The sequence below is a fragment of the Dioscorea cayenensis genome, chromosome 10 (genome assembly GCF_009730915.1).
Source record: "Dioscorea cayenensis subsp. rotundata cultivar TDr96_F1 chromosome 10, TDr96_F1_v2_PseudoChromosome.rev07_lg8_w22 25.fasta, whole genome shotgun sequence".
Taxonomy (NCBI): domain Eukaryota; kingdom Viridiplantae; phylum Streptophyta; class Magnoliopsida; order Dioscoreales; family Dioscoreaceae; genus Dioscorea; species Dioscorea cayenensis.
The window spans coordinates 5,954,072-5,979,409 of NC_052480.1; the positions used below are offsets into that span (position 1 = coordinate 5,954,072).

Consider the following 25,338-nt stretch of genomic DNA (forward strand, 5'->3'; position numbering starts at 1 on the left):
TTGGAGCGCTCTCTAATGTTGCACCATATAGGCGGCCACTATGAGTATAGTCTCCTCCATACTATTAAACAGTACGCTAGAGTAAGTATAATTCATAATTTACAATTATATTAAAAATGTAAATATAGTAGGAGAATTTTGTAAATATTGTTAAATTGAAAGGAATGTCATCCTGTATAACAATTTTAGTGCAAATGAAAGTTCTTAAAACAAAACCAGATGACAATTGTGTTAAAATAGTAGTCCCACATCAGTTAAGTTTACATTAGTAAAATATGATACCAAATATTGATTACACGGTTTATTTGCAACATCTAATAAAGACAAATAACATTATGTTGTACAATGTACAGTCCAAGCAAACTCTTTTGCCTTGATTCATGCAAAAAATAAAAGACAAAATGAATGCAAGATCCATGTTCCGGTGCAGGATTGAAAGCTGTTTTTGCAGTTGTTCCCAATAGTGCAAATAAACTTCTCGGTGAAGTTGTAGAAGAGATCATGGGGGATCATGATATGCTGGTGATCTTCTTGCTTTAACTCTTTTATAAGATTCATCACATAAAATTAAAGTCGATTTCCCTAATATAAATCCTCTTATCACAGTCTGCTCAGAACTCAAGCTGAAACAGGAAGCTAGACAATTGCAGGAAAAAAAAAAAAAAAAAAATCCTGTTGATCTTATCACCGAATAGCTTCAACGAAGAATGCCATTTAGATATAATAAGGTAGTCCATGTATGGGTGATACAAAGAATCATTTGTACATGATTCGGTATGACAAAAAACAAAGAGTTTGCTCTGCTCTGTTCATTTTCATTTCAATAATCTATGAATTAAGCAAAAGCTTCAAGAGTTTAATGAAATCTGCGTTATTAGCATGACACATTGATTGTCAAGTCATACAAATAACTATATGATGATTCTTTCGTCTTTTGCCTAAAAAACCGAAAAAGGAAAGACCAGAGCCATTTAACAGGGGAAAGCAGAGAATTCCGAATCAAAGCTCCAGGCATTGAATTCCTTATGCAACTACTTCTGTATGATTTGCTCCAACAATTTGTTGGCATATTTGTCTTGGAGAAATAACACCACCTTGATTCTGGTGAAGTAAACTTGGTCCTCCGAATGATCGGTTGAACACATTTGCGCATCACCTATTGAGAAAAACAGCTCTTCCTTTCGAATTCTTTCTAAACTCCCTCAAAATTGAATTCAGAAAATGCTCCATGATATTTCTGAGAAAGCACCTTCGCAGCCAACTCAACTCTCGTATGGTCCTGAAGTAAATTACAAACACTTTGAAATGATGAAAGAAAAATTCCATATCTACTAGAAATCTGAGTCTATAAAACAGGATAGACGAATTGTGGTTCAGAATTTGTTAAGGTGGCATTGCTTGAAAAATGATTTACGTAAGCAATATGAGTACCTTTCCAGTAAAATTGATGATGAGAGGCCCTGTTCTAGCCTTGCGATGACAACCTGAAATTTTTGAACATTTAATCAAAATTTTTTAGAAGAGAAAATTTAACTCTGGTTTTGGTTTGTTATTACTTAAGTTTAGATCTGGAAAGTCGAGGCACAATCTGGACAGAGTTTCTGAAAGTTCAACCTGCATGATATGTGATGAAGGGGAATCAGCTTGGCAACAGGAAATAAATTTTCCTAATATAAATGCCATTCAGCAATTTGCCGAAGTATACTGTCAAAATTTTGAAATACAGAAGTTGCATAATTTACTGCCAAAAATAAAGAGTCATAATTGGTGATGGATTCATTGTAAGAAGCATCAAAACATCGACAGTATATTTGGTTCAAAACTCAGATATATCCTGTCTATAAATTACAAGCAGCCTATATAGCAAAACATCTCATGCTGAACAACCTTGGAACAGGCTATGGACAAGAGTTACACAAGAAAACAATATTGAATCAAAACATTTTATCGAGACAAATAAATGTAGAAATTTTGAGAAATACGAAAATTCCACATCATGAAATTCAGTTTGTAGCAAAGCATAATCAACCTGTTGTAAATATAATATGCCTCTTTATATATAAATCTAATGAGATTGCACAATAGTTTTTCTCGAAAAGTCTTCTGTTATTCAACTACATAATAAAAAGTTTAAAGCACCAATTATGGTCACCGCTAAAAAGATGCCACTGGTCTTTGAATTACATTAAAACCACATAAAAAGATGCTACTTTTGAGCAGTTACAACCCTGTGTCGGACAATATGTAAACTATTGTAGAAAGCAGCTACGCTAGAAGTGCTAGGTGTCAGAAATTGGGTAGTTGTTATAAATAATAAAACATATTATTGGATCCGCAGATAAGCTTGCTGCGCATGGCAGATCAAGACATGGACTTTCATTGTTTCATCAAGGATTGGATCTGCCTCGTTGGCTCATGAAGTGGCTCTCAAAGAATAGCTTTAGATTCGTTTAGCTTCTGTTCAGTTGTAGTTTCCCTCTTTCTTCTGGTTTAATTGTTTTATCTCTTCTTCTTGCTATTTTGTTGTCTTTCTTTTCTCTTTGGTTTAATAAATTTAGCTGCTATGCAGCTCTTTTCTTCAAAAATAATAATAATAATAATAATAAAACATATGGAAGGGAAGAAAAAATTGTAAGTTGAATCAACCATTCATAATTGACTAGCCAAACTATCATCTCAAATAAGTAATGTTAAACTCTTGTCCAAGCAAAGAATTCTAAACAAGTAAAGCAAGATGGATAAAGCAAGACTGAATATAATATCAAAAAAATCAAATTAAAAGGGCAGGTATACATACATCCGATAGCATAGTGCTAAGATGCTTTGAGAAGAATGGTGCCAGCTGGACTAAGGGGGTGTTTGCCGATTCTAGGAGACAATTCCACTGTTTTTCCACTTCATAAGCATTAGTAGCGGAAAGGATCACCACATTACCACATTTGATCTGCAAGGAAGTTGAAACTAGATTAGGAGGCAATGCAGCACTAAGTATAGTGAATACATGAACAGAATAAAAATATTTGGTAATGGATTCAGCAATCGCTTATTGCTGGATACAAAACCAATGTTTAGGAACATGTGAAAAAAACTCTTTTAGGTTCACAAAAACTAGAAAAACCAGCTCTTCATAATCTCCAATTTTAAATTTGTGTTATTCCTCAAAAAGCAGAGAAGCTCATTCAAACAGGCTGTCAGAGCAAGACATCAAAGATCATTCAAGACTACACAACTCCGAAAGGAATATTGAAAAAGTAAATAGTTGATTGAAATTTTTACATTATCTACCACCAGAGAAAGTTTGAAAAGTACAACAGGAGGTGGGGGACGTCTTTAATTGAAAAGGCAAGAAGATAATTACTTATGCTGAAAATCAAATATACAGGTTCATCAAACATACCAATGGCACAGATAGCATTTCATGATGCAGCAACTCAGTAATGCCTTCGGGCAACAAAGCCATCTGAAAAGAAACAACACAAGTTCTAGTTCTAATTCATAAGTGTTATCCCAACTAGTAAATCCAGCAACAAATCCATGATTAATATTATAGATGCTACCAACCAAAATCTCACAAAAATTAACATGAATATTGCAGTACTAATTTAGATGAATGATAAATCATTGTTTACACATGTTCTGAAAAATGGTAGATCCGCTCATGTAACTTAGTTTTGCAGGTCAATGACTTTTATTGCCAAATATGCAATAAAAGTTATATGCCATATGTGAAAGAAGAGTTCAAAGAGATAAAGCACAATGGATAGAGCAAAACTGAAAATAATAGTAAGTATAGCTAGAAGCCCTTTAGTACCAAATACCAGTAAAGCAAGACTGGATATAGCACGAATGTAAGAAATCTCATTATATTTCATCTAATCCATGAAGCCTTTTCCAGCTATGATGGCCATTCTAAGCCAAACAATATTATCAAGTAGAGCAAGAAATGCAGAAGGCTGCTAATAATTCAATACCTCATTACGGTCTCCAGTGCAATGGTTGCCTATAAGATGCCTCAGATACTCCTCAAACTCTTCATCAGGTGCCTTGAATCAGCAGAATCAAGCATATGCAAAGATGTTATGATCAGTTTAAAAGTCATCATTATCCACACTAAATGAATTAACAACACATTTGAAATATTATCAGGCTTTTAAAACCCTCAAAGAAGAGAATTTGGTTTTTTCAACAAGTTGCCAGTCAAGTCACCTAAAGCACCCAAATCCATTTACTACTAGGATGGGAATGTAAAAAAAATAATAACAAAGCCTTGGTCCCAACAACTATGGGTGTGATGACATGGATCCTTTAGAAAATCCATTTATGATATCAAACATCATGTCCTTTACATCTCCTCAACCGTGATATGTTCATCACCAGCATCCATGCTTAATTGCAGCTACACAATTTTTCAGTGAGGAAATATAAAGGTTTAAGATAAAAAGTGTATCAAGGTGCATTACTTGTCTTCATTAGGTTTAACAGGTAGCTAATGATCAGCAAAATCAGTTAATATTCTGCAAGTCTATGCAATATCAGATATTTAACACACCAGACGAGTCCCAAATGCTTTCGCAACACCTGCCATTGAAACATCTAAATGCAAAGGGCCAACTCCTCCAAATAAGAATACCTGGAATGACAATAACAGAAGTAATGAAAAATTACAGAGAGAACCTGTAAAAGTACTTTGCTTCCCTTTTTTTAATAAGCAGTTATACACAAAATATGTGAACTACTAACCAAATCATCTGTGGATTTCCTGTTTTCAACTTCTTCAGCCACCGAATCAATCTGCAATTAAAATGCAAGCCTTAAATTGGTGATTCAATATACAGCGCCACAGATATAGTACCAATTAAGAAACTAATTCTAACCCACTTACAAATGCCAGACAACTTCAGATGGTAGAAATTATACTTTGCACCAAAGTTATTACATCAAAGAATATAAAAAATTTATCCAGAGACGATTTGACAACTCATAAGTTACATTGAGTCTTATATATATATAAACTTGGCAGAAATATGCCCTCAAAATGGTCCAAGTAACCTTGACTCACTAATTGAGGGATATAGGTAGCTTTTTCAGACACTTAACCACCACAAGATTTTGATGCTCCACCACATTTAAGATTGAACTTTGCTGTCAGGTTGGGTATTGGTTTAACTGCTAATGACATAACATAAAAACCATATGGTCATTCAAGCACAGTTAGAATCAACGGATGACTACTCACCAAGAAATACTAAGAACTAAAAGAAAAGCTTCAACAGATTCATTATTTCTATATTCATAATGCTCGAATTATGATTAAGATTTCATGAATTGGATCAGAACTAAATATCAAGACATGCACTCTGCTTTTATTGCCTTATTTAATGCATAACATTTAAATAACTAAAGATCAAATTCAGATGCAGAGCAATGGGTTTCATTTGTGTTGATGCAATGGAACTAACCAGCATCAAATGCTATAGAGTAAAGATAATGATAGGAAAAAGTTGAGCTCTTATGCATAACAGAGTCTAAACCTTTAGTCATTACTGGACCATACATTCTCCTTAAGTTGTCCTTTCTTTCAAAATCCTATGATATAAAAAAAACTATGAATCTATTCAAGACTCTAATTATAATTAATTATAGAAAAGAAATGCTAAAATTAGTTCGCATAAAGGGGAAAAAAGAAATAATATTGGCATCAAAACTGAGGCAGCAAAAGGACAATACAAATAGCAAGCAAGATTGACTACTTAAGAATATACATTGCAAATGTACAAGGTTGCTGCCAATAGTAGAGTCCAAAGAGAATTAAATTTATACAGCATTACCCCACATGCTGGGAAACTGTCCCCTAGCATTCAAAGATCTCAAATCCGTCACTTCCATCTCAACACACATAACCCTGAGCTCCATAGGGCCGCCACTAAAGCGAAACTAATATTTCATCAAAAAGAAAATTTTGAAGAAGAATTTTATTCAGTTGATGGGATCAAATTCCAGTCTTCTTGATGAAAAGGACAAGGCACAAAATATACAATATAAGCAGATTGCCAAATTCTGATGGTCAAAGACTAATACATATATACATATACACACACAAGTAAATATTTGCATGGCCTTTCATTCAGTGACATAAGCTTCTGTATGGTCCACATGTTGTCTTGTCTTACCTCATTCCGGACAACTGCCTTATGTGAAACATGCCAACCTATTGCATGGAGTTTTCTGCATAATGTTCCAGCTATTTCATCCTCAATGTTGCCAAACCTGAAGATTGGGGGAAAAAACAATGTCACTTATTTCAAATAGCAACTGATGTGCTTACAATGTTAATTAACAAGTCATAAATCTCTCTATGGAAAATGGAAACAAGATATTTGATTGAGGTTCTGTTGGAAACATGATCCATTATTTACCCATGATATCTAACAGCCTGAATTAGTCATGTTGCAGCACAATATCTTGAATATATCTATGGTATTTTTTTATGGATTCAATATATCTATGATTGGCAGAACATACAGGTAGCAACTTTCTGATAAATTGGTGATCCAGCAACATTCCTCTGGTCATCCTCACCTAGCACTAGTCCCTTTTCCTCCAACTTGATGCCCAGACCATGCTTCATATGCCCCAAACTAGTCCAACAATCTTCAAGTCACACATTTTCACAATTGGAAGTTCATGTTGGTAAGAAATCTTCTACCTCAATCCTAGGCCAGGTATGCCACGTACAAGCTCCTGATACTAAGCCAATCCCTGTTATTATAGCAAGTCCAAGATCGTGGTAAGCATTTGAGGGATCACTGTGCATGACCAATTAGATTCCACTTTTACATTATGGTGCTGGTTCTTCCGGTAATAAATAATTTGTAACATAAATGCATTACGAGATTTCTTCGTCCATCTCTAAGTTTTAATTATGCCATGCTTTTCAGATGCATAAGAAGAATTATGCATTTTATCAAGGGAAATTAACTAATAAATATTAGACCAACGAATAGTCCCACATTGATCAAGTTAGTAAATGTGGATGTGAATATATAGGTTCAGAGCTCTTATCCTATCAATTGTGGCAGCTTAAGGAAGTGATTTTAGCAGTTAAGAAAAAGTAAATCATGCTATATCACCCAGTCCTTCTGAACCTGAAGAATATTGACTGTTTGATCACAGACTACCCAAACTACGATAGACGATCAAAAAAGATGGAACCTTCTTTTTATTAACTTGCCTTTTAGGCGTTAGGCTGAGATATCTGTTGCCTAGAACTCACATAGCAATGAAAAAACAATATTTACAAGTCACACTTGAATTTAAAAGCTTGAAAAAAAATAAATGAGATTTGAGCGTATCCCAAATTTCTGGCCTATAAGGGGGTATAAGACAAGACAATTACAACCACAGGTAAATGCAGCTTAAAAAAAAATTACATGAAATTATGAAGAAAGTTTGAGAGTTCTAGCCCACATATGTTTTAAGAAGATAACCATTGGTATTTAACAAAACCCAAAAGGCATGATAGGTCATGAATTTTAAATTATTAAGAAGTCACAGAAAAAAGCATGACTATAATTTTTGAGGAAATACATTTATATAAAAGGCAACATAATTGTTAAATGACCATTTATGCTGAGATGAATGAATTAAGGAAATGAGCAGCCATATGTTGGCAACATGGATACATGCAGGCCTATAGCGGAATCTTGACCATTGAGTTGCATGGCCAAAAAAGGATTGAGCAAACTGTTTTTTGTCCAAAAGTGCATGGATGATGTTATTGATGATTATAGAAAAGTGGACTCAAATCAATATCTTTAGCTTACTGATGTCTATAATTATCCTTTACAAGTATGGAATGCCCTTTCTTTTCATTAGTGGTTGTTGGAGTGAAAAAAGTCTAGCTTTCCCATTAAAACTCATTAGTTATAGTTTTTTTAATATTTGAGAAGTACTATGCTACTTCTCAGTAGTCATACTCATCACAATTATAGCGGAAAATTGGCACCATGTGTTGCGAATGAATTTTTCTTTCCTCAGAGATGAATGCAAATTTGCATATGAGCATCTAAAACAGAAAACATGGCAATGCAGCATAGAGTCTCAAACATCTGCACATAATTCCAGAAAATTCTAAAATACATAGCAATAATAACTTCTTCACACTTTGAATTGCCACCTAATGAATTATATACACTGCTTGGAGAAAATGACTTACAGAATCTCATCACCAACAGCAATAATTGATGCCATGAGAGCACCATTCTGCTGTGAACGAATGATATTTGGGCCGTTGCTTATATCTATAGAAGCTTCAGAGACTTGATTCCGCTTTCTTGCTCTCCCAGCCCTTTCCAATCTACCATCAGAAAGTAGGTATGCTGGTTTGAACTTCTCTGTGTTGCTGAGAGAATCAATAGTGCACAATAATGGATTTGGAACTGTATCATAGATGCTCCCGATGGAGGTATATCTGCAAGAAACAAAATGTCATTTCTAAGTGTGAGATAGAAATCACAATGCACAAGGCAAGCAAGAGGGTAAATTCTGATAACTCCCTTTCGGTAAGCTCAATCAAATGTTGGTTCATCATAAGGAATTTCCACTGAACATATACATGAAGAACACATTTCAGTGTTCATAAAATCATCTGACTTCATATCCAGTACCACAACATTGGCAAATATCACAATTGACAAGTCACTAAAATATCTATAATAATATATATATATATATATATATAATGATATAGATCCTATGCAAGTGACACAGTCATAATAATGTCGGATAACACAAAAATGATAAAACAGGTTCTATAGTTATTTTCCAAGAAAAGTAATAGGGAACTTAACAGCACAATTTACTTGTGGTATTATCAATACTGCAATGAAAAAAAGAACCACATGCTCCACAAATATGTTTATTTATTGATAGAAACTAACTAAAACCACTTTAGCCAAACAAAAAAAAAAAAGTAGCCAACATTGTGCATACTAGTACTTGAGTCATGGGAAGTAGATTACCCTTTATCATAGAGACTGCAATATTGAACCTTGCTAGTTGAAATAAAAGCCCAAACATCTCTGTAGGAAAAACGGTAACCATGTAAAATGAATAAGCCACTAAAGAACGAAAGACAAACTTCTATGATATATTATGTAGAGGAACCTGTATGACCAATCCAAGATAGGATTCACCCTCATAAAAGGTGGCCATCCGATTGAACTAGGTGAGAACTGCTCCTGACCGACCTGCATCAGCAAAAATAGGAAATACAAAATAACAGTGTTAAACAAAATAAAGAAACATTATGCTCATGAACAACAGTTATTCATAAGCTCCTAAAAATAACAACAGAGAGATTGAAACAGATACCGCATTAGGGTCACCTATTCGAGTGCCAAGGAAGATAGCTTTTGTTGGTTTTTGTTCTAATAGAGCCTCTAAACCAGATTTAAAATCCGAACAAATTACTTCCAATTGCAAGTCATAACTGCCCAAAATAGAAACAAATATATAAACAAAAAATGTGCTTAAACAAAACTTTGCTCCAGTGGAAGGACAATTTTTGACAAAACTACATCAGGAAATGAAATTAAAAAAAAAAACACTAAACGAATTAGAATTACATAGAGGCAGTTTCATAAGTGAATGAATTTATCTCCGGGAAAGCCGAAGGGCTCTCAAAGTAGATGGTCCGCATGGGACAGTTTAACACATGGTCCTTTTGGCTCCCCTTGGGATGATGGGCATTCTTCTTATACAAAAAATAGCCCGCGCGCAGTAGATGCAGCAAAACCTGCGTAAGTTGTTATGCTTATGAACATATGTTCATGAATTTGTCTATAAAATAAAACTCATCAATTCAACAAAAATAAAATCAATTACAGTTGAGTCCTTCCCCCCATTAAAACTGAAGGCAACCTGCTCAAACCTGCCAAGAGAATGTGTTCACAAAACAAATAAGAAGCATCAAATATTACTATTCACCTTCCTGAAAGCAACAGCAAATCCAATCTACTGAAGCAAGCAACGTTCAAATGGAAAAATAAAGCACAGCTAACATTGCGAAGTTGATGATAAGCTAACAGGGCATATGCCACTTAGAAGTTCCCACAGGCAAATTATATAATCCAATTACATTTACTGTGCCACAGGAAATTGAATTAATTAATTCGTAAGACTGCGACCACACATCAGCACGTGAGATTGTAGCAAAGAAACATGAAAAGAACATCATAAAAGAAACCCATATCTTAGAAATTAAAAACCTACAAAAATCCAAAACTGTTTAGATTATTAACTATAAGCAATATCAGGTATAAATTTCAATAGCATGCCCATCAAACAAACCGAAACAAATGAATTAACGAAAGAAAATGTGAAAAGCAAGGAAGAGGGTTCAGACAGATCATCAAAACATCACTCCAAAAAACTAAACCAAATCAAATATTCCAACTTTAAAATGAAAAATAAAAAATAAAAAAATAAAAAAAAACAAGTTTTTGCATCAAATTGACTAGTCAGTACACACAGAATCGCCCAAATCATTCGTACGACATCAAAAGCAAAATGTCAAAACTTGGGATCAAAGCAGATCGCCCAGCAACACTATAAGGAATGCAAATCACACCAAACTACAGAAGAAAAAAAACACAAATTCAGAAGATAACTTCGATTGGGAGGACAATCAGCACCAAAAAAATCTCATAAAACAATCTCATTTACAGCTTTCAAAAAAAAAGAAACAGAGAAAGGCAAAGCCTTTCCCACCAAAGTTGAAACTTTAACAAGAAGTTAAACAAGAAAAACTGTAAAAATACATTGAATCTCACTAATTCGAAGAGAGAAAAAAAAATTACAGAGAAATTCAGAGTCCAGAGTCGACGGACTTACTCATAGAGGGCGAAAGCCCTTTGGATGATGTAGGCCGCGTTGTTGTACTTGGTCTGCAGCCTGCGGTCACTGCTCGCCCTTATGGCCTCGTCGATTTCCATCTCCAACAGTGAGGGAGAGACAGAGAGAGAGAGAGAGAGAGAGAGAGAGGGGATTTTAGAAGGCGTGAAGGGGAGAGGGAGTGGCTAAAAATGATTTTCAATATTCTAATTTTTTTATTTAAAAAAAAAGTTTTCAAATAAGTAAATAAGGGATTTTAGAAGGTGTGAAGGGGATAAAGTGGCTAAAAAAATGATTTTTCAATATTCTAATTTTTTTTATTTAAAAAAAAAGTTTTCAAATAAGTAAATAAGGGATTTTAGAAGGCGTGAAGGGGATAAAGTGGCTAAAAATGATTTTCAATATTCTAATTTTTTTTATTTAAAAAAAAAGTTTTCAAATAAGTAAATAAGGGATTTTAGAAGGCGTGAAGGGGATAAAGTGGCTAAAAATGATTTTCAATATTCTAATTTTTTTTATTTAAAAAAAAAGTTTTCAAATAAGTAAATAAATAAAACATGAAAGTAAGATATTTGCTATTACTCAACTATGATTTTTATAATATATTTCAAAATATTCAAATATGGCCCATATATTATGTTTTTATTTTTATTTTTATTTTTACGGTAAGTACTAACAGTTAGGGATAGATAGGTACCAGATACATTAATTACTAATAGCTTGTCAATTTCTATAGATAAATTCTCATGTCATATAACTTTAGATGAAAAAAATGTTCTTCACACAAACCTCTCATATATGGTTTAAACTTTAAACCCCCAAATTGTAAGACATGGTAAATATCAGTGAGCTATACCCTAATTCCTAAAAAAATTAAAGTGGACAAGCCACAATTTATGTGTGATCACAAATAGTTACTTGATCTATTGGTATCAGGTCCTTTGCGTAAAGGTTCTCATTTTCAAAAGAGTCTTGAGATCAAAACCTACACAAGGCGAGGGCAAAGTGTTGTTGAGCTTGTAAGGGCTGATTTAAACCTTGAATGAGGATGCTTGTCACCTAATATAAAAAAAAAAATTATGTGTGAGCAGGAATCTGACTTCTCATATAATATTCTGAAAATCTTAACCATTAGAGTATGGTATTATTGCTATTATGTTTTCCCCCATTTTTACCAGGAGAATAATTTTTGTTTTATTTTTCCTTTATTTTGTTGAAATTGATGATAAATATAAACTCATTTTTATTTATTTATTTATTAAAAATTTAATAATTAATTCTGAAGTTGAGCATGATTTATTAATTTGAATTTTAATAGGAGTAATATTTGATTTTTATAGTCCCTGACTCTATATAAGACACCCTTTACACAAACTCTGCATTTGCTAAATTATGGGAGCCTTGTGAGTCTAATGTGGAGGTGCAGCCATGCAGGGTGTTCATTAAACTGTCGAATTGTGGTGAGTTTACTCCACTAAGTGCTTTTTTTTCCCCCAAAATTAATATATGATTAATAAAGCTATCTATTGCCTCATCATTTTATTCACCATCTTTTTCCTCTTTTAACAAGTGGTCATAAGACTTTATAACCCACCACGTAAGACATTTGTTTTTAAACAAAAGTGCAAGAGAGGGGTAAAAAGTTTGAATCTTTCCTTCCACAATATTGTTATTGTACTATACACTTAGACCAAGTACTATTTTTATTTCATTCACGGTCTGATTGTAGATCCCCTGTGAAAGAAATAGTGATTTTACCCCTTCAGAGTTACAGGAAGATTTTTCTAGAATGTTTGTATACCACTGTAATTAGTGCACTTCATAAATATTCTGCTTTTTGACAATCTCTTAAAAAACTGTGCTTGTCGTCTATAAATATTTTTTAAAATTACATAATGAAAATAGGCATTTGATTAAGCAAAGACCTGTATATACAATTGGCCTTATTGGCTGATAAAATACAGTCCCTTTGACAATCCTCAAATAAGGTACTTGTCATTTATTAGTAAAAAAAATTGAAGTTTTTTTAAATTACATAATGAAAATAGCCATTTGATTGAGCCAAGATCTGTATTACAATTGGCTTTATTGGTTGATAAAATGCAGCTAAAAGATTATGATGATTTCAAATGCAATGATTATAACCTTTGAATGAAAGTTTGTGAAAATTTTGGACTTTAAGACAATTTTCTTTTTATAACTTATGATATTCTATGATTTGTGTCTAATTGAAATATTTTTTTAAAATATGAATATAAATTGACTTTGATACATATTAGAAAATTAAGTGTCCAAGTTATATGTATTTCTTAATCTTTTGATATTTAAAAAATGTAGATATTAATTATATTATTTTTGTATAGAGAGGTTAAAAAAAAAGGGAAACGAACAACCCAGTGAACCCACCCTTCTTTGAGGCCTTATTTGTAAATATAACTCAAATATAACTCATATAAAAATATGTAGAGGATTCAACAAATTTTGGCTAGAAACTTATTTTTACCGTTGAAAATTGGTGAGAACAAATGAAGTAACTCATAGAAAATAAGATGGTAAACTTGAATGCATTCTATTTATTTTTGATTGTTCTATAAATTTATTTTAGGGGATTTTATGAAATATAATATACAATATATTTAAATGGTTAATAAACCATATATATTAATGTTGGTTAATGCATGCATACTCATCTATAATATGTAATTTTTAAAAACACAAATTATACTGGTTATAATTGCAAGTTAATTTTTGTCACAATTCACTTAACTATGGGTTTATTTTTTCATAATTCACTTAACTATGATCTTATTTTATTTTGGTAACTAAACTTCAATTTGCATCAAATTGATCACTCATCTACAATTTTATTTCACCAGGCAATCACCTAATTGATTTGGAAACCAAATAACTAATGTGTCAGCCAAAAAAATCTTCAAGTTTGATGATATATATAGTCCAAGTAGGACAACTGATGTGTCACAAGGAAGTCTGACACAGATTTTTCTACTACCACATGAGCTATTTGGTTTCCAAATCAATCAATTGACCGCGGATGAAATAAAATTGAAAATAAGTGACTAATTTTGATGTAAAATGAAGTTCGATTATCAAAATAAAACAAGACAATGGTTAAGTGACCGATGGAAATATTAACCCTAATAATTGCATTCTATTAGATGGATATATATGGAAATATCAACCCTAATAATTGCATTCTACTAGATGGAATATATATATATATATATATATATATATATATATATATATATATATATATATATATATATATATATGGCCCGTCTTCTACAAACATCCTTAGAATTGGCAGTTCGTAATGTGAACAATGATCATGCATAGTACTGAAAGCACATTCACTTTCAACTTTTAACATGAAAAGTGTGATGTATAGTATTTTAATAGTTAATTGCCATACAGGTCCATGTAATTGTGTACTTTCTGCCATTTTTAGTCCTTGTAATACTTTCAGGTATATTTAAGTCCTCATATTTGATTGAGTTGGGACTTTCTAGTCCGTGGCATAGATGTCATTAACTTTGCTGTTTCTTTTGCGCTAACGTGACTTTTTTTATTACGAAATTGGGAGACTAAAAAGTCTCTAATCGATCAAATATGAGGACTTAATTGTACCTAATAGCGAATGTGACTTTTTTTATTACGAAATAGGGGGACTAAAAAGTCCCAACTCGATCAAACATAAGAACTTAATTGTACCTAATAGCAAATATTTAAAGCCATGCCAACTCAAAAGAAACGACGAAGATAATGCCATCTACGCCTTGGACTAGAAAGTCCTAACTTGCTCAAATATGAGGACTTAAATGTACCTAAAAGTATTACAAGGACTAAAATGACAGAAAGTATATAATTACATGGACCTATATGGCAATTATACCTATTATAAATAATAATATAGTGAAAGTAATATGCACAGAATTTTGATTTGAACCGACTGTTCACCTAGTTATCTCGGTTTCTCTCTCACTTACTTTTCATATATATATATATATATATATATATATATATATATATATATATATATATAATTTATAAAAAAATATTATAATGAAATTTACATGAGTATCAATTATAACTAAATCAATTTTTTATATAAAAATTTATAATTTTGAAATAAACTCATAAAACTAAGTCTATAAAGAACAAAGGTTTATACACACAAATAAATATATAACCTATGATCAATTAGCAGGTTTGACCTGCCCAACTTGCTTGCTAGGCCTAGTGATGAATGTGTGCTTTTAGGATTTCCAAATGAAGAGAAAACATGAAAATGATTAAAATAAATTAGGATTTTTTGGTTTATCTTTTAAACAATATATGATTACATTTTTATTTGAAAACCCAAATTACTCATAGGCAACAACAAAGTACATCAAAAAAACAAAATATTTTATGAGGGTACACAAGACTATATCGTTTGTGCAAGGGTGTTTCAGTCCTTAAGGGTATAAAAACAATTTTTTCCACAATAAATTAGAAGGTGGCAAGACCCATGGCTTAATAAAAGTTCATGATCATACACAATCAGCCAACTACCTTGTTTGTATTATTATTTTATAATAAAACCACCTTTCTTTAATTAATAATTCTAATGTAACAGAACTGCATGCCAAATCATTGATATGTTTATGTAGGTAAATTATATATTGCTTGAATCCCTTCAATCTTTCAATTCAAATCCTTGATAAGATGCACTTAACAAATGCTTCTTGATACAGGTGCTTGAAATAGAACTATGCATCGTGAACGGCTCTTCTCAAAAAAACTTTTCTTTCAATCCTGATTGTACCGGTTTTTTACGATGTTAGTGAGAGCAGAGTCTAAACCAAAACTAATTCCCACTTTTATCTGGGATTTTCATCACCTGGGATGTGATTTATTTATTCTCATAATAAAAATTTTTACTTTAATTTTTACTGTAGCATAAATGAATTTAACCAAAATTAAAAATTTACAATAGTTAAATTACATATCCTAACAAATTCATCAAGAAAGAGATATACATAATTATCAATAACACAAGGGGTAAATAATATATAAAAAAAAATTAAGTGTCATGAATCATGTTGAAGTTCAACTCAAGATCTAATCAGAAAGGTGTTTGACATGATTTAATTTGTATTTTATCATAACTAGGAATTAGTGATCATAATTTGTTCGATCAACATAAATATCCTCTAGATATATATATTATGAATTTCTACTTTCTAATTAATTTTTTAAATTATAAATAGTACCTTTTGCCTTGCTTTCTCTCAATTTAAGGCAGGATATTTATATCAATAAATAATTTTTTTTACTGAATTAATGCACAGCCAAAAGAGGCGCATCTAACGGGCGTGTGTGACACGTGGCCAAGCGGATCTCGTTCGCGCCAAAACCTGCTTTTCCCGCCAAATTTCGACCGTTAGCCCCCGCGCTTATTTGTCCCCACATCGACCCCTTTAGATTCTCGCGCCTCCTTTGTTTCCAGCCTATCTTATTGCATCAATCTCAGCCGTTCGATGGACTCCATGGCTTCATCTCAACCGTCCAAAGCCACTCCAAAGAAGCCCTCATCGTCTTCGTTGCCGTCTCCGATGAAACCCCCGGCCGCCGTGCCATCGCCGGCGAAGGTAGGGATCTCGGAACAGATCGAGACTCCGGAGAAGCTGGTAGAGCTCCCCAGAAGGGGCAGGAGCCAGAGAGTCGCGTACTCGGTTAAGGAGGTGAAGAGGATTGCGCAGGGGCTTCAGAATCGAGGTAGAGAGGTGGTTGATCGGAAGAGTGGTCTGGGGATCTGACGATGATCTTGCGTCTCTGGAGGAGGAGCTTATCGGAGATCGGACTCGCAAGGCTGCCAAGCCAAAGCTCCCCTGTCAAGCTCCCGGAAAAGTAAGCTTTTTTTCTTTGAGTTGTAGTTAAAAAAAATCTAAATCTAGAGTTTTTTTTTTGGGGGATTTGATCGGTTTTATTGCTAATTGCTGTGATTTCTCATGTTCCTTCTTTTTCATCTTTGGTTTCTTCATGATTTGTGTGCTTGTTAGTCCTTTGATTAGATTGTAATAAGTAGAGATGATTTGTTTTTGATGATCTTGCATTACAGTGAGAAAATTATGGTTTTTGGAAACTCAGTGAGATTTTATTGTTTGTTATGATTTGTTAATGTTCTTCTTTACTTCAACTGTGATTCTTCATGTTGTGCTTCATATTCTTATGATTAAACTGCAAAAAAATTGTGGGAAATAGAAGTTAAAAAAACAAATAGTTCTTTATGATCTTTAGCTGCTAGAAACAGTGGAAGGTTCACTATAGCGGATTGGGTTTTGTTATTTGCTTGGTTTATCTGGGCTCTTGTTTGCCTTGATTTCAGTACATGCATGGTCTTTGTTTGAGTGTAGGAACTGGTTTGCATTGTGATGATTTAAGTAGATTTTGGGTAGTATATGCACTTTTATGGTCCGATGTTGTGTCCTATGAGGTTCAGCTTTCAAACGATGTTGTTTTCTTTGTCTTTGTGATCTATATTTCTATGGTTGAAGTTTCCATTGGATTGTTTGGAAGATAACTTATAAAAAATTGGTTACTGATGATCTTTTTGTTTGATAATCAGGGAAGTGGTCGGTTGTGCCCATTGTCTTTGCTGTTGGCTTGGTTTATTGTCCCCTTCTCATTGTTGATTTCAATACATGATCAGTTCTTAGTTCTGTAGTTTTGATTTCTTTGCATACTCTTGAGTTTGGGACTGATGTGCTCAACATGGCAGACTATTTCGCCCCTTTTTTGAGATTTCTGACCAACAAAGTTCATAGTGCTTTCTTCTGTTGTAATCTCAGACCTTCAATGTGTTTTTGCTTTTGAAGACTAAACCCAATGTGATTTGTTTATGAGTAATACCATGATCTCTCTGAAAATCAGTCTAGTTAAAATACCACATGTTCTGTCTTATTTTTTCTATGTACATTACAAATTAGGTGTTCCAGTGCTCTATTAATTTCATTCAGAAGGTGGGTAAGATGCTTTTTGAATGTGAAAATGAGACATGTTTTTTTATAAATTTGACTGCTCAAGTGCTGACGGATAGCTTCAGTGCTCTGATCAAATGAATGCAATCTATGGCCAAAACAACTACACATATTCTCTGGATTAGTGCAAAAATGCTGACAAAACTTTGTTCCTTTCGAAATCTGTATTGTGTGTGTTCTAGCTGCAGAGTCTACTTGTCCTTGCGAACATTTTTTTTGAATCTTTGAAGGATAAGTCTTTTTGTTTTGTCTTTGTTTTTTTGTGATTTTTTGGTGTTTTTACTTATACCACTGCACAAATCTGAAATTATATGTTTACTGTAAGTTTTTGCCTTTTGGCAGTTAATTACAAAAAAATCATTAACTTATTAATTATATATATATTAAACTCTGTCACTGCTGGTTATAAGCCAAGATAAGATAAGAGAGTTGCTGCATTAGAACAATCAGCTGTTAAATCTTTTGTTAGAATAAATGATTATAGTTGACCCCAAATAGTTGAGACTTATGGTTTGTTGTTGTTGTATGCAACAGGCTTCTACTATTTATTATTGCCAATTCCTCAGGTTTTTCTTTTCTTAATGTTGATTTCTTCCTGTTTTGTTTTCCCTATTTCTATTTTTGAAATTGTCACAAGATTGTGGGAAGAGAACAACTTGTTTTGATGATCTTTTGCTGTGAGAATCAGGAAAATTTGCTCAGTTTACTGATTGGACTTTTCTGCTGGTTTGGTTTATTGACCTTTTGCTCTTGATCTCAATTTGTGTGCAGTTCTAGTATTGTATTACAAATTTGTTTCTATTGTTGCAGCGAAAGAAGTTTGATGATTTAATGAGCTTTTCTTTTTCGTTCTTGTGATTTCTCTCTGTTTTTTCCCCTTCATGTTTTGTGTTCCATGTTCCTATGATTATAATTGTCATAAGATCATGGCATTAGCATTCAAATAAGAGTTTTTTGATGATCTATCGCAGCGAGAATCAGGAAAAACAGCCAAGTTTTTTTTATTTACTTTGTTTGTTGGCCCTTTTTCATCTATTGATTTCAATGCCTGCATCTTTCATGGACTTGCTTTGTGAATTTGCTCTCAAGTTGTGTTATTTTGATATCTATGTTATGAAAGGGTGCCTCAAGGTAGCGATGTGGAATATGCATATTTCTTGTATAAAATTTTAACTGTGCAAGTGTTTGTTGCTGCAGATATGAGAAGCTGGTAGAATTCTTTAACTGTATGGAGAGTTCTATCCGACTACTTCGGTTGAAAGGAGCAACATCAACATTTTCAAACATTTGCTCTAGTGTTCAGCATTTGAGTGACAGGTATGCATCTTTTCTCCTAGATTATGAGTTTGGTGGAGTATATTATTTGGCCAACGAATTGTGAACTTTAACTTAATGTTTTCATGCATGCAGGAAGTTTACCTGTGGACATTTAGCGCAGCTGAAGTATGTTTTTCCAGAAGCCATTTCGATCAAGAAAGTGCTTGTACATGATGAAGTTAGTTGCTGCATGAAGCCAGAACTACAAGTAAGTTTGCAAATTGATGCAGTGGGGAAGAATGAAAAGCAGAATGGGGAAAGCGGGTATTCCCTCTTGAGGAAGGTTTTTAGAGAACGACTTGTGGAGTTCTCCAAAGAACATCCCAAGGTAGATAATATTGCTCTTCTAAAATGGTTTGTTGGAGACTATCTGGATAATATCTTTGCTTTTGCTCAAGATGTGATTGTGAATAACTTCTTATATATATATATATATATATATGAAAAATCTGTCTAAGAATATCTGCACATGTGGCCAGCCCTTAAACTTGTGCAAGATCAATCAAGAACATGTTTTAAGCATCTTCAATACTGTTGAACTGCTGTTCAAGTTTCAGGATTCCTTTTTTTTTTTTTAATTTTTATAAACATTTGATTAGTTTTTGATTTAATGTGAATAGAAATAACAATTAGATTAATATTTTCTATCAGTTAGCCATGAACTTTAGGATTGTTGAACATTAACACTTCCTATTGATTTCATGTGCACATAACAAGTATGTTAATTCTTTTCTTGTGATAAATTGGTTCAAACTTTAGGTGCTTGGCATTTCGTATAGGTACCTCATGATTCAAACTATACATCTTGCTGAATTTTATTTTTTCTTTAATTGTTGTTATAATTTCTTTTAATAAAATACTATGTTGGTAATTTGACTATTTCTTTTGCTTTCCAGGAAGATGATATTCCAGAGGAGGAATTACCACATCCATTTAATAAAACAAATCCAACATTACCACCAAACCCTGCAAGTGCCTCCATGAACTTGGTTCACAGCACATTACCTAGTAATACAATTAACCAGCAGCAGCTCACAGCTCCTTCTCACATGCCTCAGTCCTTCCAAAGGCGGTTTTCAAGGAAAACTCCCATTCCTGATGCTGAGAAAACATGTCTCGCATGCACTGATAAACTACCTGAAGGCGATCCGTTGCTCTCTGTTAACCCATCACCAATTAAATGCCCCTCAAAACTCCCATTCTTGTCATCTACATTTGAGTACTTGGCTAAATCATGGAGATGCCAGCAATGTGCTTTGCGAAAATGAAGTAAACAACCTTGAGGAAACTCCTTCGAAAGATGTTTCAACACCGGCCAGACTAATGACCTCAACCCCCGAAATTCCAGTCCCACAGAGATACTGCAGCACATCCATGCTTGGCTCCCCTCCAATGAAGAAACGGTCAGCAAGAACTAAGTTGTTTCAAACCCCCACAAAGCATGCAAAGATAGAAGATGAAGAGCTTGAAGCTCCAACTCCTTCAGCTAATAATGATGTCATCAGCTTCCTTCCAGAAGCACTATTGCAATCTGTAAATGCCTGTTCTTTTTATTGATTAAGTGCTACCTATATGGCATTACCTTAGCGATTGACATTATTGTCTTGTTACAGATTAGAGAAAAGGAGAAGAAAATACTGATGGAGAAGGAAACTGGTGCTGCTGCGGTGCACAGGAGGGAAAAAATTATAGCATCCTTGCCTGATATGTTCAATTTAATCCATCTTTTATTTCAATCAGGAAACAGATCTACTATGACAAAGCAAGAGTTGATTTACAAAATTATCGCCGGCCATAGAAAAATAGTTGATAGAAGTGAGGCTCATTTCTCAACTTGCTCATTTTTTTTCACTTCTTATTGGTAATTGTGAAGAAATCAGAAGCTGAAAGCTCTGGTATTGAATCTGCAGGTGAAATTGAAGAACAGCTAAAGCTCTTCCAAGAAATAGTTCCTGATTGGATCTCAGAAAAGATTACGTCCAGTGGAGATGCTCTTGTTCGGTATGCTTAAATCCTAAAACATTTGCGCTTCTTTGGTGTCTACTTTTCTCATAATTGGTAACATCGTCTAGTACGATACTCAAAACTACTGCTAATAAGATATATCATGCTTTTCTCAGTGTCAACAAGATATGTGCTCCAGAAGAGATTCGACAGAGGCTGGCAGAGGCTGAGTGATGATGGAATATCACCAGAACTTAAGCTAAATGCTCGAAGAGGCTTTCTCAGAGGATGCTGTTGTGCATGTTTTGGAGGCTGTAAACATTTTCTGTGCTTTTCGTGAGAAAACCACAACATGTTGTGTCAAGTGCCATTGTATTGCTCACCAACTTTTAAAGTGATGAGCATTACTTGGTCGACGGAATTCTTGTATAAATATTGCTCATCATTTATATAATAACAGCAAGTTCTGATGAAGGGTATTTTTGTCAAATTTTTCTGTTGGATATATGTGTGCATATATATTCTCTTATGAACGATATCAGTCAAATATTTTCATATCTAGGAATGTGTTATTGATGATGAGGAGATTTAAATACAATGGAGCTTCACTTTGCAGCAATGTGATGGAGCTTGAAAGTATCTGATAGTTAAACTTGTTGAAATGCTATCTCATAGTCTCACTTTTTTCATCACAATATCCTGCCATGTCATTCTCACAAGCCGAGCCAGAAGCCTCTCATGATCTCATCGGGATGTCTTCATCATTTTCCTTGCCCCACAAGACCAAGTAAAGACCGATGATGATGATGATGATACCTCCCAATATGCTGCAAAGCCGAGTAAGACTGTTTAGCAATTTGCATCCACTTGTATAGCAGATGAACGAATTTACAGATGTTTTATTACCTTCCCATGTACAATCCTTCTCCTAAAACAAAATATGCAAGGATTGCCACCATTATCGTCAACAGAGGATTAAACATTGTGACAAATACCGGACCTTTTTCTTTGGTGCACCACAGCTGAATGAAAATTATCAAACCAGAGCAAACTATTCCCTGCAGAAAAAAAAAACATAGATCTTCTGATTTCTGCATATTTCTGTTGAAAGTAGCAGATTACTTACCCCATATAAGATGCTCCACAGCTTTATGTCAAACTCGATAATCCATGCCGCTGGTTTATGCTCTACACATACTGTGAAAACTGCTGACTGTGCTCCTCCAATTAAGCTCATCCATGTGGTCAGTGAAAGTCGAGCCTGATACCTCTTCAGTGTGAATGCCTGCGTTGCTCATGAGAGATCGAGCAAAACAACAATTGAATTTTGCTTCAATTTTCTTTATCTTTGCTCATCAATTAATCAGAGTAGTTGGAATTACCTGCATAACATACCACATAGACCATGTTATGCAGCTTGCAACACCGAGAATGGACCCTTTCAGCCAATTTTCATGGATTGAACTGCTTCCCATATGAATTGGTGCACTCCATATGCTCCTAAAAGACTTCCCTTTATACAATGTCATAAGTGTAACTCCTGCTAGAGATGCCAATGTTCCGATTACCTTCGCCATCCCTCGAGGATTCTTTAAATCTAATTTTTCCATTCTGCATGAAAACATATGGTTGACAAACACAGACACACAAACTTTTATAAAAAAAAGCACTGTCCTTTGTTTGCAAAACAATTAAATGAACAAATGGCATACCCAAGTGAAATGGCAATGATAAATGTCAAGGAGGAAATGGTATTCACCATGGAAGCAACAACAGTTGGAGATGTATATCTCAAACTCGCAAAGTATGCGTTTAGAGTTAAGCCGACTCTGGGAATATTGATTCAGAGTCAAAATTTAGTCTCAAATATCAGATATGGAACATCTTTTTAATTAATTCTTAGCATTAATCAGAAAACTCACCCAAGAAGTGAAAGAATGAATAATTCCACAAACAATGCCCATGTCAACCTTGGCCTTATTCTTCTGCAAGACAAGAAAAGGCAACATGACAAATCTAAATTGGCAGAAATTTGTGACTCATGGATATAAACATAATAAACCTTTCGAGAAAATAGGCGAAAGGAAGCATGATGAAACCGGAAACAGCATGCCGATATGTTATGTAAACATGAGGATTCAGTCCTTCATTAAACGAAGCTTCTGTGATGAAGTTGAGAAATGTGTAGCCTAATTGAATTAGAACCATAAGAAGATGTGGCTTGAACTTCCTGTACATGCTTCTAACATCTCCAATTTTCAAAACCATTGTTGCAATTAAGGATAAGGATGAAGCTGAAGAAACACAGAGAGGAGAGAAGAGAAGAGAAGAGAGAAGGAAGGGAAAGTATTCTCTATTGATCATCTCCTTCATTTCCTTACATATATAGTCTATAATGACCCATAACAAACTCAACCAATTCATCCTTGCATCCTTTCCACAATATTTCAGCTGATTTCATAACAACCATGCACACACCACAACCGAGTCATTAACAGACTTAAACATAACTAAGATTCCACAAAGTCCGTGAGCTTACTATGTTTCTTGGGCACTTGTCCGCTTCGCCGGGATGCGTCACTTGATCGGGATCATGTTGATATGCAACATGTGCACTCCCATCAAAAATCACCTTGTCCTTAAGGGGATAATCCGGAACATCATGCCATATGTGCGAAGCGATTAAAAGGTTGCATTTGTAGGGGAATGGTGCTCCCATTGAACAAGCACTTGTGTAACTAGATGCTAATTGATAAATTTGGTGCTACATCAAAGCAAATGGCGGCTTCACCAATAGCTAAGTGATTTGTTAGTAGCTGCCCCCCATTAGAACCCTTCACAATTGGTAAAAGTTTGAATTATCGGTGATAGCATATTTTTGAGTGCACAAACAGTGGTTGTGTATGTGGTCTTAGCGCCCATGCATACGTGGGTCCCACCCCACTTGCTCCGGCAAGACTTGTGCATGCCCTTTTTTATTCTTAACAGCCTAGCCGCTCATCTTGGCCCTCAAAAAGAGAAGAATGGCTTCATGATGGGATTTTTTTTATAAGAAGAACCACAAGGGCTAATATATTGATAATAAACTCAGAAGAAGTACAAAGAGCTAAGCAAGAACAAAGAAATAAGGAAATCAGAACAATTGAACAAGGAAGCTAATATATCTAAAAAAGAGACCCAGACTCTTTGAAAGCATTCATAATCCAATGAGGGAGGTCTCTTCCAAAGAGGAAGAGACTTAAGGAAGAGAAATTGATTCCATAAGAGGCTAATTGGACAGTCGGCTTCATGATGGGATGTTGATCAATAAAGTCTGGAGATAATGGAGCCACCATGGTACAAGGTCTCCGTGGCACTTAATTAACTTGTATGGTAATGAATAATTGTATATTAATGTTATGAAAGTTACAAATATATAGCTTTACATGGGACTGATTATGGTAGGTATAAAAACAACAAAAAATAAAGCTAATTGATAGCCTAATTGACACACCATACAAGGCTATTTTAGGAATCTAAATCATAAACAAATCTCCCTAAAAATGAGCCCTAATTAACCATGAATCTTGCAACACTCCCCCTCAAGTTGGCTTGAAGATGTCTTCCATAGCTCACTAAAATTTTGAATTGTCCCTTGTGTAGCCCTTTGGTAAGGATATCTACTATCTTAATTGTAGTTGGTACACAAGAATGACAAATCAACCCACTTTCAATTTTTTCTTTGATGAAATGTTTGTCAACCTCAATATGCTTGGTTCTATCATGTAAGATCCTGTTGTGAGTGATTGAGATGACTGTCTAGTTATCACAATATACTTTCATCGAATGAGTCACAAGGATTTTCAAATCTTCAAAGAATCTTTTTCAACCAAATTACCTCGCTAATCTTATGAGCTAGAGATCTAAACTCTGCCTCTACACTACTCCGAGGCACAAAATTTTGTTTTTTAATCCTCCATGAAACTAAATTTCCCCCAACAAATGTATAATAGCCTAAAGTAGAATGTCAATTAGTAGGATTACCAACCCAGTCTGCATCATATAGACTTCTGTTTATAGAATGTTATTCTTCCTAAACATAATACTTTTTCCAAGACTTCCTTTTAAGTATCTTAGTATTCTATAGGCTATATCAAAATGT

At 34.0% G+C, this 25,338-nt stretch overlaps 3 protein-coding genes and 1 pseudogene across 3 annotated transcripts; 1 reads left to right on the forward strand and 3 right to left on the reverse strand.

Moving 5' to 3' along the window:
- LOC120270243 overlaps window positions 1-1,153 on the reverse strand; it is a 36,351-nt pseudogene extending 35,198 nt beyond the window's left edge.
- LOC120270472 (FAD synthase) lies at window positions 778-11,046 on the reverse strand. The gene is made up of 16 exons (XM_039277491.1): window positions 10,894-11,046; window positions 9,886-9,931; window positions 9,627-9,796; window positions 9,373-9,490; window positions 9,166-9,248; window positions 9,021-9,080; window positions 8,216-8,470; window positions 6,171-6,267; window positions 4,741-4,791; window positions 4,550-4,630; window positions 3,972-4,043; window positions 3,398-3,460; window positions 2,798-2,944; window positions 1,557-1,614; window positions 1,432-1,484; window positions 778-1,279 (listed from the first exon to the last, which is right to left on the reverse strand). Exons 1-16 carry the CDS (start codon window positions 10,992-10,994, stop codon window positions 1,193-1,195), a joined length of 1,542 nt encoding a protein of 513 aa, XP_039133425.1. The 5' UTR covers window positions 10,995-11,046; the 3' UTR covers window positions 778-1,192.
- Window positions 11,047-16,391: 5,345 nt separating this feature from the next.
- On the forward strand, window positions 16,392-21,645 carry LOC120269936 (CDT1-like protein a, chloroplastic). The gene is given in 9 exon segments (XM_039276914.1): window positions 16,392-16,688; window positions 16,691-16,806; window positions 19,134-19,253; window positions 19,347-19,581; window positions 20,150-20,413; window positions 20,415-20,786; window positions 20,867-21,068; window positions 21,164-21,254; window positions 21,374-21,645. Coding segments are annotated over 9 exon segments (1,710 nt in total). The 5' UTR covers window positions 16,392-16,436; the 3' UTR covers window positions 21,432-21,645.
- A 99-nt stretch (window positions 21,646-21,744) lies between these two features.
- Window positions 21,745-23,971, reverse strand: LOC120269935 (WAT1-related protein At2g39510-like). Its single transcript, XM_039276913.1, has 8 exons — window positions 23,737-23,971; window positions 23,260-23,648; window positions 23,120-23,182; window positions 22,910-23,026; window positions 22,580-22,808; window positions 22,324-22,482; window positions 22,104-22,255; window positions 21,745-22,024 (listed from the first exon to the last, which is right to left on the reverse strand). The coding sequence occupies exons 1-8, from the start codon at window positions 23,914-23,916 to the stop codon at window positions 21,934-21,936; spliced, it is 1,380 nt and encodes a 459-aa protein (XP_039132847.1). The 5' UTR covers window positions 23,917-23,971; the 3' UTR covers window positions 21,745-21,933.
- Window positions 23,972-25,338: the final 1,367 nt, after the last annotated feature.